Genomic DNA, 21,115 nt, shown 5'->3' on the forward strand with positions numbered 1-21,115 from the left:
TTCCTGAACATACCCAGATCAGTCCAGACAAGTGGGTTTATGCCCTTGGAGGCAGAGAAGAAAACCTTGAGGTAGAAGTGCATCCCTGCAGTCCTGACTGGTTTGGAGTTGGAGACTGGAAAGGGCTCCCCGAGGTGGCAGGTTCCATTCTTCGGGCCATCCCTTGAGTCGAGCTGGGCGAACGGGGGGTTGGATACCCCTGCTTCTGTTAACCCGTGACTCCCCTTATAGCCAGGGGACTGGCTCCCTCTCGATGCCCTGAGGTCCCCCTCCTAGCTGCTGCTGACTCGCTCAGGAAAGTATCTTCTGAGTTGGGCTCTTCTTTCTATCTAGCATTTTGTACTATAAAGTTTCTAAAAAAAAAAAAAAAAAAAAAAAAGTTTTCTTCTCTTCAGGCGCAGCGAGGGTAGGTGGGACAGTTGGCCTGCACGGCAGTGCCACAAACAGGCAGGCTCAGCAGTCTGGGAACGTGTTGTGGGGGGGGGGGGGGGGGGGGCGCGGACTAAGGAGGCCTGCCGATGGAGAGCGGTGATTTATTTCCCCCGGGGGGGATAGGCCCGTTTTTGATGTGCTGGCCCACGCCATGTTCAAGCAAGGCTATTTTTGTGGAGCATGTGCGACTTTCCTCTTCTCTGTCGCTTCTCTCACGCGCCTTCAGTTTCATCAAGGCAGCACCTCCGGCAGCATTCAGGCCATGTGGGCCAGCCATTCTGGCATGGATTTTTTCTGCGGGGGCTGCGTGATGGCGGACAAGCCACTGGTTGCACCTTGCAAAGTCTGTGGAGTGTGGTCGGCCTATCTAAATTCCCTCTCCCTTTGCACGACTTGTGCTCAGGGAGGAGAGGGATCCTCCTCTAGGACTCAGAAGTCCAGGAAGGCTTCTCAATCCTCAGGGGCTGGAGCAGGGCCCAAGGTGAGGGCCTCTGTTCCTGAGACCTCCGAAGGGGCTATGGACCTCAGTGCTCCCTCTGAAGGAGCTGCTGCTGATGGCCCTCCCCTCCTCTCTCCTGTGGTTCAGGGTATCGAGCAGGGGGATGATGTGGGCTCTAGCTCAGTTTCCAGTGATTCTGAGGGCGTACCTCTGGGCCCTGGGGGGGTTCTCGCCCAAATTTGTTTTCCTGTTACATGAGGCTTTCTTGGTTAAGAAGGCAGCCAAGTGTAGACCCAGTGAGACAGGCTTGGGCTCCTCTGAGGCCTTGACACTCCTCGGGGGTCTCTTTGAAGAGGCAGGGCCTTGTCCTGGCCATCCAGAAGTTGACAGGGAGGACAGGTTGGACTTGGAAGATCCGCAGGGAGAGGGAGACTCCTCTCTGGTAGTGGACCCGGATGAGCCAGACGGGGATCTGGCTCGGACACCAGTAAAGACGAACAGACCCTCCTTGAAGTTGCCGGACCTGATGGAGATGACCCCCGGGTGGTTCGCCTATTTAAGAGGGAGGAACTGAGACCTCTTATTCCCCAAGTATTGGAGGAATTGGAAGTGAAACTGGCTCAGGAAGAGTCTGAAAGCGGAATTAATCCACTCCTGGATGGTCTCAGAGGTCCGCCGAGCACTTTCCCTATTCCAAAAAAGATTCAAAAGCTGATTAGCCAGGAGTGGGATACCCAGAGGCGGGCTTAAAAGTGGTCCAAATGCTCCTCCTGTTGGAGGAGCATTTGGACCACCTTAAGACTCCTAAGGTGGATGCAGCAGTCTCGGCGGTTACCAAGAAGACCACGCTTCCAGTGGTAGGCGCTGCCGCTCTGAAAGATGTGCAGGATCGCAAGCTGGAGATTTAATACAAACAGATGTTTGAGGTCTCCGCACTGCAGTTTGCGCTAGTATGATGCAGCGTGCCTGTCTCTGCTGGATTCAGAAGCCCCAGGAGCCAGCGGCTTTGGGAGTACTCTCTCCTGTTCAGGCGGCCCCGTCTGGAGGCGGGGTGGCCTATGTGGCGGACGCTTTGTATGATTTAGTATGCACAGTGGCTCACAGTATGGTTTCGGCAGGGCGTCTTTTGTGGCTGCGCAACTGGTCGACGGACTTGTGGTCCAAGTCCCAGCTATGTCACCTGCCTTTTAAGGGGAAGCTTCTCTTCGGGGAGAATCTGGATCAACTTATGAAGTCCTTGGGAGAAACTAAGGGCAATAGAATGCCAGAAGACAGGAAGAATGTTAAGAGGTCTTTCTCTGATCGCTCTTGTTTTTGGGAGTTAAGGCGTTTTCACTTCGGAAGAGGAGCAGCTTCCTCGGGATCTAAGCAGCTGGCCAGCCACCAGCAGTCCTTTGACCCTCCGGATGACCCTCCAGGGGTGGCTCCGGCCAGGGGGCCGGAGGCAGTAACTCATCACAATAAGATCCAGCCCACCCACTCCTCTCCAGTAGTGGCCGGGGGCTGCTTGTTGCTTTTTTATGAGGAGTGGGTGAAGATTATGTCCAATCAGTGGGTGCTTGGGGTGATCAGGGATGGCTACGCCTTAGAGTTTTCTCGTCCGCTCAAAGACACCTTTCTGGAGTCGCGCTGTGTTTCCAGCAGCAAGAGTGAAGCCGTGGAAGGAACCCTGCGGAGATTGTTAAGCCTGGAAGCTATTCTCCTGGTGCCAAAGAACGAGCAAGGTCAAGGACAGTATTCCATCTACTTCATGGTTCCGAAAAAGAAGGCACCTTCTGTCCTATCTTGGATCTCCAGAAAGTGAACAGGAACTTGAAGGTCCCACATTTCCAGATGGAGACACTTCGCATGGTGATTGCGGCAATCTGCAAAGGGGAATTTCTGGCGTCATTGGATCTCACCGAGGCCTACTTGCACATCCCCATACATCAGGGTCATCAGAAGTTTCTGCGGTTCAAGGTGCTGGGGCAGCACTTCCAGTTCGGGGCTCTCCCATTCAGACTCGCCACCACTCCACAAACCTTCACCAAGGTGATGGTGGTGATAGCAGCAGCCTTAAGGAAGGGAAGCATGCTGGTGCACCCATACCTCGACAATTGGCTCAACCGGGGCAAGACACAGGAGGAGTGTGTTCGAGCAGTGGACCGTGTTCTCCAGATGTTATGCTCTCTAGGGTGGGTGATCAACTTGGCGAAGAATTAGCTGACACCGTCTCAATCCCTGGAGTATCTGGGAGTCCAATTCGTTATCCGGTCCGGCTGGGTGTTCCTGACGGCGGACAGGTTGGCTAAGTTGCAGCAGCAGGTTGAGCGGCTGTTACGTCTCCAAGTTCCCAAGGTTTGGGATTAATTACAGGTCCTAGGCTCCATGGCCTTGACGTTGGAACTGGTCCCATGGGCCTTTGCCCATATACATCCGCTACAGAGATTCCTGTTGTTCCACTGGAATCCAATGTCGGAGCAATACCATCTCCCGCTGCCACTAGGGAAGGAAGCCAGAGCCAACCTGTCGTGGTGCCTATCCCAGCCCCATTTGGAGAAGGAAGTGAGTTTCAAAATCCCAGAATGGGTGGTAGTGACCACGGATGCAAGTCTCAGGGGCTGGGGAGCGGTGCCTGGGTCGTTCGGCTCAGGGACTTTGGTCTCTGGAGGAGAGGTCCTGGTCCATCAACCGACTAGAGACAAGGGCCGTGCGCAGAGCCTTGGAAGAATTTCTGCCACTGGTGCAAGATCACATGGTTAGGGTTTTCTCAGACAATGCAACGACAGTGGCGTACATCAACAATCAGTGTGGCACCAGGAGTCAAGTGGTGGCTCAGTAGGCGCATTTGTTGTTTGCGTGGGCGGAACTACACCTAGAAGGGATCGCAGAATTCCATGTCACTGGAGTAGACAATGTGCAGGCGGATTTCCTCAGCTATCAGCAGCTGGATCCGGGGGAGTGGGAGCTGTCCCTGGAAGCCTGGAATCTCATTTGTGCCCAGTGGGGAGGTTCCTCAACCGGACTTCATGGTGATGCAGCTCAATGCAAAAACGGCTCAGTTCTTCAGTTGCAGACGGGATGTCGGTTCAGTGGGATTCAACGCTCTGGTGTGCCCGTGGCAGAGGGGGATCCTTCTTTATGTTTTCCCTCTGCAGCCCCTTATAGGGCGCATATTGCAGTGCATAGAGGCTCATCCCGGCTCCGTGGTTCTGGTGGCTCCCGAGTGGCCACAGCGTCCAAAGTTCATGGATCTGGTTCATCTGGTCCCCTTCGACTAACTCATTTGTGTGGGTTGTTGTGTCTTTTTGGATCAGGAGGATCGCATTTGTCTCACGGCCTGGCTTTTGAAAGGCGATGGTTGCGACTGAAGGGCTATTCTGAATCTGTCATTACTACCCTTCTTCAGGCCAGGCGCTCAGCAACTTCCATGGCGTATGTCCGAGTTTGGAAGGTGTTTGAGACCTGGTGTGTTTAACAATAGGTAGATCCTCTGTTGGCCTTTTTTCCCATATTTTGTCCTTTCTTCAGCAGGGCTTGTCGAAGTGTTTGGCTTACAGTTCGCTGAGAGTTCAGGTGTCAGCCCTCAATTGCCTTAGGGGTTAGGTTCAGGGCAGGCCATTAGCCTCTCATCCTGATGTTGTCCGTTTTCTGAAAGGAGTAAAGCATTTGAAGCCTCCTGTCTGGTGTTGAGGGTCCTCTGTGAGGTCTCCTTTGAGCCTTTGAGTCGAGCCTCTTTAAAGGTTCTTACCTTGAAGACTATTTTCGGTTGCCATTTACTCGGCCAGGCGGATTTCCGAATTACAAGCCCTTTCTTGCCGTGATCCTTTTCTGCGGATCGCCTCCAACAAGGTTCCTTCCTTTCGTGTGAATCAGACGGTGGAGTTGCTAGGGTTTCCAGACTGGGTCCAAGATTCCTCTATGGGTAGAGATCTCCATTTATTGGATGTACGGCGCGCCCTGTTGTGTTATTTGAAGGTCACCAATTCTTTCTGACGATCGGATCATCTTTTTGTGATGTTCGGTGGAGCTAAGAAGGGAGAGAAAGTGTCTAAAGCTTCCTTAGCCCACTGGTTGACAGAAACTATTTCCTCGGCCTATGTTTCTAAGGACCATGCGGTGCCAGCAAGTCTTAAAGCTCATTCTACACATGTGCAGGCGTCGTCGTGGGCTGAGTATCAATTGGTTTCTCCTCAGGAGATTTGTAAGGCCGCGGTTTGGTCCTCACCATACTTTCGCTAAGCGTTACCGTTTGGAATTGCACGTGCCAGAGGCAGCCTCCTTTGGTGAGTGTGTGTTGAGAGCGGGTCTTTCGGGTTCCTGCCCAGTATAGGGGTGCTTGGGTACATTCCTCTTGTCTGGCCTGATCTGGGTATATTCAGGAAAGGGAAATTGGTTCTTACCTGCTAATTTCCGTTCTTGTAATATCACAGATCAGTCCAGAGGCCCACCGCGTCATACTTCCGAAAGACTGACTGTCCTAGTGTTCGCTGGAATGCTTTCCGAAGAATTCTTTCAATACAATGTATTGGTCTTTTTGAGCTCAGCAGTTGCTAAGCGTTCGTGGTTAGCAGTTTGTTTTCTGGGGTTTCCAACCCTGGGGTTTTCGTTCACCCCATTTTAGAGGAATGGTTTGTTTTCTGGTTCAAATCTTGGCTTGGGTACCAGTCAATACTGAGAGACTGCAGGTGGCAATCTCGTTTAAGTAGCAGTGCGTCAAGGTTTTGTTCTCTGCCTCCATCTGCTAGTAGGAATGCATAAACCCAGTTGTCTGGACTGATTTGAGGTATTACAGGATCGGAAATTAGCAGGTAAGAACCAATTTCCCTATATCCGGCTATATTTAATAATGTGGCTAACTTTGCTATCTGGACTGTGTCTAAATATGGACATCAACATGACTTGTCAAAAGTCATATGGAGCTAGTGAACTTTAAAAAAACAACAAAAAACCTGGACTGGGACATCTACTAAAGTTTCCATTTCACCATATCAGCTGTGGTCACCATCTGTTTTTACTGACTGGTTCCGAGAGCCCTTAGCTTTACACCTGATCACTAGGCATCTGTGAGCCCATGTTTAATGCAGAGCTCATTGTCTAATCCTATGTTTTTTTTGTCTCTCTAGGGGATCCGATCCTGCAGCTTCTGGAGTGTCGTAAAGGGGACAGGGAAGCACAGGGCTTTGTGAAAGTGCGCAAACAGCGAGCAAAACAGTCCAAGGAAGCCAAGCGATGATTGCCACTCGAGAAATGGTTGGACAGCTGTATCTGGACCTCCAGCCCAGTCCATACTGACCCAGAGCTCATGTCCAAGTTGCTCCCATGTGCTGGCTTTTAGATCAAGAGCGAGGCTAAAGCTGTGCACACTAGGGCTGGAATGGGAAAAAAAAAAAAAGCATCATAACTGGGCTTCTTGAACATGGCCTCGTGACCCTGCAGACAGCTGGGTTCTCAGGATATCCACACGAATACGCATGAGAAATTTTCATATACTGGATCACCAATGTATGCAAATACGTCTCATGCATATCGGTTGGGGCTATTAAGAAAACACCGCTGGCTGTGAGGCCAGTGGATCAGGTTTGGGGAAACCCTGCCACATGGCCCTCTTTATGTCTAGCACCAGTATAGCCTAAAGGAAGCATGGAGCAGCTGATGTTACTACAGAAGAGCAACTGGCCCATGACCAGTGCCAGAAGGCTGCAAGGCTAAAAGAGGCACCGCAGCAGAAGCAAGAGGCTCCTACATTTTCCCTGCACAGGAAAATGTTTAAAATGCTACGTAATTCATGGTAATTGGGAGGGGGGGGGGGGAAAGAAGGCTTCCGTTTACAATAGGGGAAAACATTTCTTTAAGGTTTTTACAGAAATGTGCTGACCGGGGGCCGCCTTGAACAAACTCCCCCTTCGTCGGCCACAGGCACTTGGATCTTGCAGGTTAAACAGTACACAACATTAACCAGAAAGGGAAGAGGGAAGGATACTGCTGAATAAAAGTGTATTGACAGCCTCAGTACTTATTTATTATATGGAGGCAATTTTCAACCAGCTCCGCAGGTGCACATGAGGTGGGCGCTTTTTAACACCCCTAGTTTATCGACATTTTCAAAAAGAAACTCGCTGCATTCCTTGTGGTTGCAAATTGCCAGCCGCAGCCTGCGTGCGCTGAAAGTATTTCCTTACTTTGTGCCAGGGACTCGAGGGGCGTGACAAATAGCTTGGGTGCACTCTTTTACTCCCTCGACCCAATCCCATCCCCCTGTTTTTTATTGAATTAAGAACAATGTACAACCTACAAAGTGACCTTTTAGTAGTGCCTGGGTGTTTCTTTTTAATGCAGTTGAAATTACCCATGCTTTTGAATGCACACGTGCTTTTAGCTGCATTTCAGTCAGGCCATTTTCCCAGGCAAGTTGGCATGTCTGACGACTCACATGTGCTTCTGCCACACATATACTTTTTATATATTTTGTTTCCAATATTTTGTTGCATCAACAAACTTCCATCAAGTATTAAACAACAAGAAATATCAAACAATACAGCATGTTATACAGTTCAAGCAAGTGTCAACCTCATACTATGTATGTGTCAAAAAAAACCATATGCAGATGAAATATAATGAAGAAACTTCAATTTGGAACATAAGATCATAAGGTATGCCATACTGGGTCAGACCAAGGGTCCATCAAGCGCAGCATCCTGTTTCCAACAGAGGCCAATCCAAGTCACAAGTATCTGGCAAGTTCTCAAACATTAAATAAATCTCAAGCTATTATTGCTCATTAATTAATAGCAGTTTATGGATTTTTCCTCTAGGAACTTTTCCAAACATTTTTTAAACCCAGTTTCACTAACTGCTGTAACCACATCTTCTGGCAATGAATTCCAGAGCTTAACTATGCGCTGAGTGAAAAAGAATTTTCTTTTCAGTTACATATTTGTTAAGTAATATCTATACAAGAAGTCCCCACAACCAAGTCGCCGAGCCAGGAGTGAGTACAATCACTGAAAAAAAATGAAGAAAAAAAAACCACACAACACACCCCTCAATAAAGGAGACAGAGAGATTCAGAAAAAAAAAGCCATCTAAAGCAGTATCCGAATCAACAAAATAAAAGTAGAACCAACCCTATAACCAATAGCTCAATCTTTTGCATAGTAAAACAAAGGAGCTCATACACCATTAAAAACATTTAATTTCCCCTTTATAACCCAAGTAATTCTATCCATAGCAACAATCTCCCATACTTTCTCCATCCAGAACTGAGGCTTGTCGTGTCTCCAACACCTTGCGAATACCAGCATTGCTGCTACTAAAAGGGACAGACTCAGCTAAGTTTTGTCTTAGGGATAGCAGCCTGTATAGATAATACCATTAAAAAACAACAACCTGATATTGTGAATGGAATAGCAATTCCAGCAACTGTAATAGAATTTTGTATTTCAAGCCAAAAATGTTTAATGTGGGAGGGCAATCCCGCTATACATGGGAAAAATAAAAGACCCAACTGATCCACACTCCCACCAACATCTCCGTGGCCCATTTATGAATTCTAGCCAGTGTTAGCTATGTTCTCATTAAAATCTTCAATGGAGTACTCACCAGATTTAAAGATAGAGAGCATTTGAAAGTATATTTTCAAAGCAGTGGCCAGAAAGTTTGATTTAATGGGTCCAAAACGTCTTCTCAACCCTTCACATAATAATACGGGGTGAAGTAATAATATCTCTAGCTAGAGCCTTATGTAACTACCTGTCCTTTGGGGGGTCACCTTCTCTGCTTCAGGGGAGCCCGGGGTAATTCACCCAAAGTGAGGAAACAAATCTCGTTTGGGTCGTGGGCTGGAGGCAGATATTCTGCAGGGCCAAACTGGGTGCATGACATACACATACATGCATTTCCAAAAACCAATGTCCACTTGCGCTCCAAATGAAAAGATAGTTTATTATTTATTTATTTATTTATTTAGCATTTTTCTATACTGACCTTCAAGGTTGAATACCATACCAGATCGGTTTACATCGAACTGGGCAGAAGTATCTTCAATTTTTGTAGGAAAATATAAATTGCAGCCTTCACAGCAAACCCAGTAAGATTCCACTCTCAGTCTTCCAGAAAACCTCAAACAACTTATGTTACAGTCTATATAAACACCACCCTTCCACATGTACCAGGCCACACTGTCCATAATCTCTTGTCAAACCCAGTAGATCGCAATGTACTCACTTTAACTCTCGGATGGTTTCAAGCTTCTCACTTTCCCTCTTTGGAAGGAGGAAAAGGGAGACTTTCAATCCTGTTTCTAGGATCCAACTGGGCACAGGTTTTTCTTTGCTGGTCCCAAATGGTCCCTTCACAGTTCCTTTTCCTTTATGTACTTTTCACTCTTAGATCCAAATTCCAGTTTCTCCACACAGACTCCCTGAGACACAATTGGAGTCTCTCTGCCACCTCTCTCCTCTGTTCCCTGGTACTCTGGGCAAGGGTTCCAGCTGCTGCCTGGTGACTCTGGAGGAGCCCCCACCCTTGCTCTAAGCAGGGTAATATCCCCTTTCCAAAATCCAGCCCCTAGGGGGCCGAACCAGAGTGTCTGTCTGTCAAGAAACTCAGGACCCACCCCCTTGACCAACAGATAACCTTTTTTTTAACTGGAACCTTCCCTGCTCTTCTGCTCTCTCTAGTACTTCCCACAGGGGGAAATCACATTAATCACAGGACACTCTCTGCCCAATTTGCACTTTGCAGTCCCTTCTGTGGCACACAGGGGCCACACTTGTATAGATGGGCAATCAGACTTGTACAACCCACAGTACCAAAAAAGGACCTGCTCACATTCAAAAGGTAAGTGGGTAAGCTAAACCCTGTCAACTGGAATTATAATCAAATGAGTTATTTGCAAGTATTATAACAGGGAAAATTAGTTATCTATTAGTTTCATAATGACACCCCTAGCCTTTATTAAAAAACAAACAAACTAGAAAACTCTAAAAATTAGGGAAACCCTGTTAGAAGGCTACCAAATTGGACATCCCACATCTCTGATGAAACATTGGGCTGGTGATCAACACAAAGAGTAAACATCTTGCACACTTGTGCCCAAATTTTTCCCACATTCGGTGCAAAAGGTTGATCTTTGCAAACTTCCTACTTTCTGCTGGATCAGCAAAGATAATGGTCCATCTTATTTCATTGTTATCCTAAAATTCTTCTGTTCTAGTCCAATGGAGTCCAAAAACATATGGTCTTGAGACAAATTCTCCAGTAATATAGTTCAATATTTGGAAGACAAACACCTCCTATCTCTTTTAAAGAGACTAAGATTTTATAACATATTCAAGGTTTTTACATTGTCAAATGGACTCCAAAAATCTTTGGCAGTTAGGTAAACAAAAAAAGAGTTTGAGGTAGAAGCAAAATGTTAACATTAATTTACCCCAGCCAGGGGAATATTTTGAATCAAAGTAGAATAATTTAATGAAGAAAGTTTAAATCACTAGAAATCCAAAAGCTCAGATATTTAAAAAAGTTATCAATTTTAAAACCAAATTTCCATAGCTCTGTCGTATGCACTGGCATCTAGGTCTTACAAGACTTTAAAATGGACCTAGAAAAATGTATTGAGTAGCCAGAAGGGCGACCAAATTCTTCAATCAGACTAGGGAGAGAAGTCAGATATACCAAGGGATCATCACAGCATACAAAGAATTTGCCTATTTGATCCTTTGCACTGTTTGTAGTCTTCAGATCGAAGCACCTAGTGGGGGTTTATAGCTAAAGCAAATTGGAAGGCAGCCCTGTCATGTGCCTTGTGATAAAGAAAAACATTCATCTAAATCATAGCTAATGGTGCAAAATATAAGGTTCTAACCCAATTTCTCAGACTGATCGCCACACCAAACTGGGAAAATACATAAGAAAAAGAAAATGTGGCCATTCAGTATGATCAAAGGCCAGAGAATTGCTGCTCTCACCTTGGAGCCTTTGACAAAAACAGAGAAGAGCACGTCAGCTAATCTGCAAGTCTTCTCAGAACTGTACCGACCTTTAATAAACCTGACCGATCCAGGTTTATAATTATGAATAAGATTCTCAAGAACTCAGTATCTTGCCAAAGATTTTATAATCCACGTTGAAGAGGGAAATAGAGCTGTAACTGGAGCATAGAGCATGCATAATTTTAATGGGGTTAGATAGAGGTGTTGCTGGGAGTGTCCAGGTAAAGGGTGTAAAATATCTCCGAGTATATGGGATTTTCAAATGCATGTTTGCTATTGTATTAGTCCATGGCTGCTCGCTCAAGTAACAGACACATAGTGCATGAGTGCTTTTAATGTGCTCACTTTCCAAGAGAACATTGCCCACAGGTACAAGTAGTGGAAATAATAGCCTTTAATTCACTGCAATGGCAGAGGCCATAAGAAAATTAGTTCTTACCTGTTAATTTTCGTTCCTGTAGTAGTACCACGGATCAGTCCAGACTGTGGGTTGAGCCTCCCTTCCAGCAGGTGGAGACAGACCAAAACTGAAAGGGTATCCTATATGAGGACAGAGCCTACCCTGCAGCCCTTCAGTATAACCATTGTCAAAGCAGAAAACAACAAAACAAGAATAGAATCAAGCAAGTAACCAAAAAGCTCAATTGAGCAACTGCAGAACAATGTAAAAAACATGGCATGACTACCCGCTCTTGCATATACTTGGTGCTTGGACAACCAAGGCTTCCGGTGCAATTGCCCAGTGTTCTTGCAAAAAAATGAAGTATCAAGATCTGCGAATGCAAAAACAAGCTTCAAGAGGACAGTAAGAAAAAGACAAAACAGGGAAGGGCGTCTGGACTGATCCGTGGTACTACAGGAACGAAAATTAACAGGTAAGAACTAATTTTCCTTTCCCTGTACGTACCCGGATCAGTCCAGACCGTGGGATGGACCAAAGCTTCCCTATCCCGGGTGGGAACAAGACAATTCCGCTCGAAGCACTTGCCGCCCAAAAGACCCAAAAAACGGTGCTTGCACATCCAGATGGTAGTGGCGAGCCAAAGTATGCAGGGATGTCCATGTGGCGGCCCTGCAAATTTCTTGCGAAGAAACCGATTGACTCTCCGCCCAGGAAGTGGCTTGAGAACGCAGAGAATGAGCCTTTAGGCCCTCCGGAACCGCCCAACCTTGGCAAAGATAGGCCGAGGAAATCGCCTCCTTCAACCACCGCGCAATAGTAGTCTTAGAAGCCAGTTTTCCCTGATTGGGACCACTCAAGAGGACAAAAAGGTGGTCCGAGACCCGAAAGTCATTAGTGACCTGGAGATATCGGAGTAGAACTCTGACATCAAGTTTACGAAGATCACCTCCAGCGGTACCTGCAATCTCCTCTGGGGAGAATGCTGGAAGCTCCGACTGGTTGACATGGAAGGTGGAGACAACCTTCGGCAAGAAAGAAGGCACCGTCTTGAGAGAAACACCTGAATTGGAGAAACGCAAAAAAGGTTCCCGACAGGACAATGCTTGGATCTCGGAAACCCGCCGAGCGGAGGAGATAGAAACAAGAAAAACTGTTTTGAGCGTGAGGTCCTTTACTGTAGCCCGACGGAGAGGTTCAAACGGGGCAGCACAGAGGGCCCAGAGGACCAGATTAAGACTCCACGATGGGCAAGTAACGTGAGCGGGCAGACCCAGGTGCTTGATTCCCTTCAGGAACCAAACCACGTCCGGGTTGCCCGCTAGGGGATGACCCTCGACCCATCCAAGGAGAGAGCCGAGAGCGGAAACTTGCACGCGCAAGGAACTGAAGGAAAGGCCCTTGGAGAGACCCTTCTGTAGAAAAGAAAGAACCAACGAGATCGGGGCGGAGCGTGCCGAGACACCAGAGTCCTCACAAACAGTCTCAAAGACCTTCCAAACACGCACATATGCTAAAGAAGTTGACTGCTTCCGAGCTTGCGGCAAAGTAGAGATAACCTCCTCCTTATAGCCCTTACGCCTCAAGCGTCTCGTTCAAAAGCCAGGCTGCTAGACAAAAGCGATCGGCCTGGTCGAAAAATACGGGCCCCTGCCGAAGTAGACGAGGAAGATGGCCTAGCAGGAGGGGTCCGTCTGTCGCCAGGTTGACTAGACCCGCGAACCCACGTTCTGCGAGGCCATTTGGGTGCTACCAGAACCACAGGCCCTCGGTGTAGTTCTATTCTCCTGAGAACTTTTCCCACCAGAGGCCACAGAGGGAACACGTACAGAAGGACGTCCGTGGGCCAAGGGAGAGCCAGAGCATTCACGCCCTCCGAGCCATGCTCCCTCCAGCAGCTGAAGAACCAATTGGCCTTGGCATTGTGCAAAGTCGCCATGAGGTCCAGGTGAGTGGGACCCCACCTGTCGACGATCCGATCCATGGCTTCTTCCGAGAGTTCCCACTCTCCCGGATCGAGCAATTGACGACTGAGAAAATCGGCCTGAACATTCTCCTTGCCCGTGATGTGGGAGGCCGCCAGGCAATCCAGATGTCGTTCCGCCCAGTCGAAGAGACGTCTGGCTTCTAGGGCCACCAGGCGACTGCGAGTGCCCCCCTGACGGTTGATGTAAGCCACGGTGGTGGAGTTGTCGGAAAGAACCCTCACTGCTTTGCCGCGTATGAGGGGCAGAAACTCCTGCAGCGCCAGACGCACCGCCCGGGCCTCCAACCAATTGATGTGCCAGCGAGTCTGAATCGGCGACCAGATCCCCTGAGTGGACTGCAACAGGCAGACTGCACCCCAGCCCGAGAGACTGGCGTCCGTGATTACTATCGTCCACTGTGGGGATTGGAGGGGCATTCCCTGGAGAAGATGAGGAAGCAAGAGCCACCACTGCAAGGCGGCAACGGTAGAGACCAAAGGAGGGAGGACTATGTGAAACTATTCCGACATCGGCTGCCAACAGGATAGTAAAGCTTTCTGTAACGATCGCATATGAGCAAAAGCCCAGGGAACTAGGTCGATGGTGGAAGCTATGGAACCTAAGACTGGCAGGTAGTCCCCAGGCTGTTGGAAGAGGAAGCGAGAGCAGATTCCGAACCTGTACGATCAACTTGAGGGCCCGCACACGAGGCAAGAATACCCTGCCTACTCGAGTGTCGAAGTGGGCTCCCAGGAACTCTAACACCTGGGAGGGCTGAAGTTTGCTCTTGGAAAAATTCACTATCCATCCGAGAGATGCAAGGAGAGTTGGTACCCGATCCACCGCCTGTCTGCAAAGATCCTCCAACTTGGCCCTTACAAGCCAGTCGTCCAGATAGGGGTGGACTGGGACTCCTTCCCGGCGAAGGGCCGCCGCCACCACCACCATGACCTTGGTGAATGTGCGTGGTGCGGTCGCAAGGCCGCAAGGCAGCGCCCGAAACTGGAAATCCCAGTTGAGGATATGGAAGTGAAGATACTTCTGATAATCGCGGTGAATCGGAATATGGAAGTATGCCTCTGTCAAATCAAGCGAGGCAAGGATTTCTCCGGGGTGAACCGCCGCGATGACCGCTCGCAAGGTTTCTATGCGAAAATGTGGGATCTTGAGGGCCCGGTTGATCCTCTTGAGGTCTAAGATCGGCTGAAAAGCCCCGTCCTTCTTGGGAACCACGAAGTAAATAGAATACTGGCATGCGCCAAGCTCCTCTTTCGGACCCAGGAAGCAGGGGGGGGGGCGGAAGATGAACGACTGGACCACCAGCCTCGGTCCCCACACCTGGAAGCAATCACGGACTCAGGCTATGCACAGCACAAGGGGCGAAGCCCCCCTGAGTCCGGCAAGAGCCAGGAGACGGGACCGTCTCCTGCACAGACTAAAAAATTAAACTTTTTTTTTTTTAATCCCTAAGAAATAAGTACTTGCTTGATCCAAGAAGAAAAAATAAGGCTGACTAGCCTAAATCAGGAGACCGAAGGGCGAGCTGATCCACCTGCTGGAGACAGACAAATACTGAAGGGCTGCAGGGTAGGCTCTCTTCTCATATAGGATACCCTTTCAGTTTTGGTCTGTCTCCACCTGCTGGAAGGGAGGTTCAACCCACGGTCTGGACTGATCCGTGGTACGTACAGGGAGCTGAAGCTTGCCCCTTGTATTTATACAGAAAGAAGCTATTCCACAGTGCAGCTCCTTGACTAGCCTGAAAGAACACCGCATCATCAACCTTGCTGTTATATAGCACTGCCCACTCACCTGCACGGGTCTGGGCTGGCCCATCACACAATTACCAAGCTGCCAGCAGCACGAGCCCTTGCTCCACTGGTTGTTTACTGTTCAATGAACACCTCCTCTGATCACTCCTTACTCAAAAAGCAGCTGTTCTCCCTCCAAGCAATTCTCAGCTGTGGACCTCAAGAGCCATAAACCACTCTGCTTTTCAGAGTAAGTTCATGAGAGGTCTTGAACGAGTAGATATGACTCGGTTATTTACACTTTCGAATAATAGAAGGACTAGGGGGCATTCCATGAAGTTAGCAAGTAGCACATTTAAGACTAATCGGAGAAAATTCTTTTTCACTCAACGCACAATAAAGCTCTGGAATTTGTTGCCAGAGGATGTGGTTAGTGCAGTTAGTGTAGCTGGGTTCAAAAAAGGTTTGGATAAGTTCTTGGAGGAGAAGTCCATTAATGGCTATTAATCAATTATACTTAGGGAATAGCCACTGCTATTAATTGCATCAGTAGCATGGGTTCTTCTTAGTGTTTGGGTGATTGCCAGGTTCTTGTGGCCTGGTTTTGGCCTCTGTTGGAAACAGGATGCTGGGCTTGATGGACCCTTGGTCTGACCCAGCATGGCAATTTCTTATGTTCTTATCATGCAAATTAAGACAGTAACTCTGAAACGAGCACACGTGCTCCCATATACATACGCACCACTTGTGCTAGAATTTTATATTATCCGCGCAAGTGCGTGTACATTATTTAAAATATGCCTAGTACACGTATGTGTGCTCCTAATTTTAAGCAGTTACACAAGGAAACATTAGTGTATTTTCCTTAAGGACTTCTTGGCTTTTATATGCACAAGTGAACACATCAAATAACATGCATGCGTGACAGAAATTCCCAGTTTTACCAATGAGTCCGCCAGTTTGCCCAGTATCTTTTGGTCATCCATACCCTTCTGGTTCTTCATCCTGCCTACCCCCCAGTTTACCCAGACCCCTCACCCAATAAGTTTTTGGCTATGAAGAGTTTTAATCTGACTTACACCTGACAAAGAGCAGAAGTAAATATGCACAGGAAACAGCCTGACGCGCGCTGCGTTCACAGGTTATAAAATTGGGATTTATGTGCGTAAATGTTGGCCACGCCCCGGATTGCTTCCAACCCGCTCCTATTCCACCATTTTTTTATGCAATGAAAGATATTTTGTGCATCAGTACTTGTGCACAAGTTCTGATGCATTTGTGCACATTTGCAGATGAGCACGCTCATCTGCAAATGTTTGTACGTGCATCGCTTTTAAAATTCACCTTTTAGAATAATTAATACGCACATCCAGAAAACAAGAACTTGTTTTAGTCCTTAAGGATTAGAGCTGAGAATCCCTACTATAGTCTGTAATTAAAAAGCAGACAAGATAAGGCTCATGATCTGTTCCAATATTTAATATTTTACAAAAATCTTTTACCACAAAGTGCCATTTTTCCTAATACTATAGTGGCATAAGAAAATAACTAAATCAGATTTCACCAGAGTTACCAGGCACGGTTTGACATGACACTTCCCCTACAGGGAGCTGCGGCCTCTTACATGTCGACATTCAGGGGTGGGTGGTTTGTAAAATGAATGGGACACATAATCCCAAGGTAACTGCTTCTGGATAATAAAGCAGGGCCTGAACCCTCTTTGGCTGTAGCAGTGATCATTCCCCCTGTGTTAAACACAATTTGCATTCAGAAACCACTGGAACAAGAACAGCATTCTCCCTGGAACCAACAGCTTCACATTAATTGGGATGAAAACTTCGAAGAAACCGACACGTCTATGAAAATATCAAAATTTGAAACTGTGACAAAACAGCAATTCAATGATATCCTCCTATCCCAAGCCCTGAAAAAGGCTTCCAGCGAAGGATGCAGAGGCGAGTAGAAGTTAGTAGTCTCATTAGCCCTGGATTTTACGTGTACCTCCAAAGCTTTTCCTTTGGTCACCTTGGGATCACTCGGTACAGCTGAATCTGGGTCACAAATGAAACGTGTGCCAATTCAGGAGGCCTGGTACAAAATGGAGGCTATGACACTAAAACCGCTGGGCAAGAACAATGCATTCAAATGTCCCAGCTGCACCCCGCGGTTGTGGAGCATTCCACTTGTTAAAAATCTGCAGAAACCTGCCGCTGGAATTTTTTGTGTAGCATGTCACTTTGGGTCATGATAGCCGGGCATTCTCCGATGGTCACAAAGGAGTTCCAGCTAACAAAGAAGATGGGGCAGAGCGGCCCCTCGAAAGCTGCCTGGAACCTATGGATCAGGGTCATGCTGTCGGTAACTTCGTAAAAGGACAGGGTGCCTGCGGTGCAGTCCAGGAACACCCCGAGCCTGTCGTGATGGCTTTTAGGAATCAGGCTCTTCTGGTTATTGTGCCAGGCCGTGCAGCGAGAGCTGTTCCACTCCAGGCACCAGGACTGGGCATTGCGCCCCAGCAGGCAGGAGCGGTCGTGGCCCTTCCGCTGGATACTCCGGTAGGAAACCCCCACCCCCACGCGGTTACCTGACAGCTGCACTTCCCAGTAGTGCCGACTGCTGCTGAAGTGCTCCTGGCAGAGCACCTGCGTGAAGTGGTGAAACCTCTCTGGGTGCTCGGGATAAGCCTGAGGCTGCAGTTTGCAAGTCACCTTCTTGTTTCCTGCCATGAGGCAGAGGTTCCGATGGGCGGTGTTGAGGTCCAGCGTCAGCTTGCGGACATCTGGAAAGGGGGTGAAAAAAAAAAAGAATTTGAAAAGGAGGGGGCGGGAGGGAGAAGAGAGATCTAGAAGCCTTCAGCCCATGTAACGCTGAGTGCTTTGCCTTACAAGTAATCAGTGCGAGTGGAGGAGAATATTAGAGCAACTCGCTGAGGATCAGACAAGAGCAAACGCCAAGCAAAGAGGAGGGCAAACAGGAAGCAAACATATGTAAAAGCAAGGATACAGCAGTGAAAGTTCAAATGCAAGTGACCTGCAGCCTCCAGCACCATAACCCATGTCATTTATTTTTGGATGCACATATCACACACTAGATGTTAATTCTGTTGGAAACAAGCACTACTACCTAACTGAGCAAGGGGTTCATGTGCCTCTAACGTGTAGGTGGTGACACTCAGACAGTGATAAAGACACTCAACAGCATCTAATATTTTACTATAGACCACCGAAAAATTAGACATTTGAAAGTGCTTTATCATAAACTGGGTTTCTGAATATTTGTTCAGAAGAAGCTAAAGGGGTGCTGCCCTGTGCACTGCCATGTGGAGGTATCTGGGTTTGGTTTGATTCCCGGGTCAGGTCTTCTGCTCTCCAGTCCAAAAATAGGGCTGGGGGAGGCTGCATACCCAGCCACCGGTGAGAAGAGAGTGATAGTCATCGTGTAATAATGTGGTTATTATTTATTTATGATCATATCATATTCTGCTTTTTCCCAAGTTCATCTCAAGGCGGATTACAATAAATGTAAACGAACAGAGGCATTAGAACAGCTTACAGTCAAATCAAGACTTGCAATGACCGCAGCATTGGGATTCAGCATAGGAAATGCCATTTGTGAACAGTTTCAAGACCCAGTTGTGTCGCTGTTATCCCTCGTCAGGGGTTCAGGAAATCGGGTCGAAGATGTGATCTTAGGGGAATGCCTGGCTGAAAAGCCATGTTTTAGCTTTTTTGTTTTTCTGTACTTAAGGAAGCATGGCTCCAGGCGCAGGGTTAGTGGTACCTTGTTCCAAATTCTTGGTGACAGCTGAAAGCGCGGAGTCTCGTGCAGGACAATCCGGCAGCAGTCAGGGGAGGAGAGGAAAGAAGAGTCATTTTGGCGGACCGGATTTCCCTTCAGGGCATGTAAGGGGAGATAAGTTGAGAGTGGTATTCAAGGACCTCTTTATTCAAGCATTTGAAGACAAAGCAGAGAGTTTTACATTTTATCCTGCTTTCTGTTGGAAGCGAATGACGTTGATGTAGAATAGGCTTGATATGATCAGTTGCTTTTGCACTGCCAAAAGTCTCGCGGCAGAACTTAGTAGGAGCTGAAGGTGTTTCAAACTGTATTGTGAGATGATGATGTATAAGGAATTACGGTAATGGATTCGGCTGGTGATTAATGCATGAATTACAGTAGCAAGATTGAGTTTATCAAGGAAATTATGTAGCTGGGATATCTGACATAGATCTGTGAAGGAGGACCTTACTACTTTCAAAATGTGCGGTTCCACTGTGAGATCTTTGGTGCATGACCCCCAGCTGAAGGTCTGTCAATGACTGAACTAAAGGATATAAAATAAGAAAAAAAAAATCCCTGAGTAATTATGAATGAAAGCTCAGGCTTCCAGAACTGTCCTGGGTCCAGTGCTTTTAAATCTACCTTATAAATGGGCTCTGACCGACGGCCCACAAATGCGCAATAGAGAGCAGTTCTACCGCGCATGCGCGGGCGAGCACGTCGGTCAGAGTTTGCCTGTTAACAAAAATGGCGCTGGGAGGACCAGTAGCGGTAGCGGCGGCACGCGCGAGGGAGGGAGGGACCTCCCCCCCCCGGAGATCTTCCGTCTGCGCCATCTGAAGGGGTTGTGAATGAGCTGGGAGGGGAGGGGATTGAGAGAGGGGGAGTGACTGAGGGGAGGGGGGGGAGAGAGGTGAGAGGGAGAATAGAGGTGGGAGGGAAATAGAGGTGGGAGGGAGAATGGGGGAGGGGAGGTGGAAGGGAGAAGAGGGAGGGGAGGTGGAAGGGAGAATGAGGGGGAGAATGAAGGGGAAGTGGAAGGGAGAATGAAGGGGAGGGAGAATGAGGGGAAGGGGAAATGGAGAATGAGGGGGAGGGGAAGGTGGAAGGGAGAATGAGGGGGAGGGGGAGGTGGAAGGGAGAGGGAGGGGGAGGGAGAATGAAGGGGAAGGAAATGGACCCAAAAAAAATTTTAATGTAGCCCGTTGTTACGGGCTTAACGGCTAGTATATTTATAAATGATCTGGAAAAGGGAACGACGAGTGAGGTGATCGAATTTGCAGATGTCACAAGATTATGCAGCGTAGTTAAATCTCAAGAGGATTGTGATAAACTTTAGGACAAGCTTGCAAGACTGGAAGTCTGGGTGTCCAAATGGCAGACAAAATTTACTGTGGACAAGTGCAAGGTGATGCATATAGGGAAAAATAACCCATGCTGAGGTTAGGTTCCATATTAGGAGCTACCACCCAGGAAAAGTATCTGGGTGTCATAATTGAAATACTTTGAAATCCTCTGCTCAGTGTGTAGCAACGGTCAAAAAATCAAGCAGAATGTTAGGAATTATTAGGAAAGAAATGAAGAATAAAACAGAGAATGTCATTATACCTCAGTATCACTCCATGGTGAAACCACACCTAGAGTACTGTGTGCAATTCTGGTCTCTGTATCTCCAAAAAAGATATAGCTATGAAGGACGACTAAAATGTTAAAGAGGATGGAATGATTCCCCTATTAGGAAAGGCTAAAGAGGTCAGGGCTGTTTAACTTGGAGAAGAGATGGCTGAGTGGGGATATGATAGAGGTCCATAAAATCATGAGTGGAGTAGAATGGTAAATGTGAATCAGTTATTTACGCTTTCAAATAATACAAAAACTAGGGAACACTCCATGAAGTTTGTAAGTAGGACATTTTAAGCAAATTGGAGATTTGTTTTCGCTCAATGCACAATTAAGCTCTGGAATTCATTGCTGGAGGATGTGGTAAAGGCAGCTAACATACCTGAGTTTAAAAAAAAGGTTTGGACAAATTCTTAGAGAGAAGTCCATAAACTGTTATTAACCGATAAACTTTGGGGGGGGGGGGGGGGGGGGGGGGGGGGGGGGGGGGGGGGGTGTGGGAACACTACTTATCCCTGCATGGGATCTATCTACTGTTTGGGATCTTGCCAGGTACTTGTGACCTGGGTTGGCCACTGTTATAACCTGGGTTTGACAGACCCTCTGTCTGATCAAGTATGGCAATACTTTTGCTCTTAACCCAGATCTGGATCCCAAAAAAGTAGGAGGAAAACTGCTTGGCCGCCCCCCCCCCCCCCCCCTTTTTCCCAAACGTAGTGCCGGAAACTTCCTCCAGGGCCCACAGTGACATA

The 21,115-nt window shown here is 47.8% G+C and overlaps 2 protein-coding genes across 4 annotated transcripts in view; one reads left to right on the top strand and one right to left on the bottom strand.

Moving 5' to 3' along the window:
• Nucleotides 1-6,862, top strand: part of UNC13D (unc-13 homolog D) — a 109,390-nt gene extending 102,528 nt beyond the window's left edge. For all 3 annotated transcript variants that reach the window (XM_029600484.1, XM_029600481.1, XM_029600482.1), the window contains exon 33: nucleotides 5,977-6,862. In XM_029600484.1, coding sequence (XP_029456344.1) covers nucleotides 5,977-6,086 — 110 coding nt within the window. In that variant the 3' untranslated portion in view covers nucleotides 6,087-6,862. The remainder of the gene's footprint in view (nucleotides 1-5,976) is intronic.
• A 9,564-nt stretch (nucleotides 6,863-16,426) lies between these two features.
• Nucleotides 16,427-21,115, bottom strand: part of LOC115090875 (tripartite motif-containing protein 16-like protein) — a 30,007-nt gene continuing 25,318 nt past the window's right edge. Inside the window, exon 6 of the mRNA XM_029600485.1 lies at nucleotides 16,427-17,742. Within this exon, the coding sequence (XP_029456345.1) occupies nucleotides 17,150-17,742 (593 nt within the window). The 3' untranslated portion in view covers nucleotides 16,427-17,149. The remainder of the gene's footprint in view (nucleotides 17,743-21,115) is intronic.

This window comes from Rhinatrema bivittatum, chromosome 4 (genome assembly GCF_901001135.1).
Source record: "Rhinatrema bivittatum chromosome 4, aRhiBiv1.1, whole genome shotgun sequence".
NCBI classification, from domain to species: Eukaryota; Metazoa; Chordata; class Amphibia; order Gymnophiona; family Rhinatrematidae; genus Rhinatrema; species Rhinatrema bivittatum.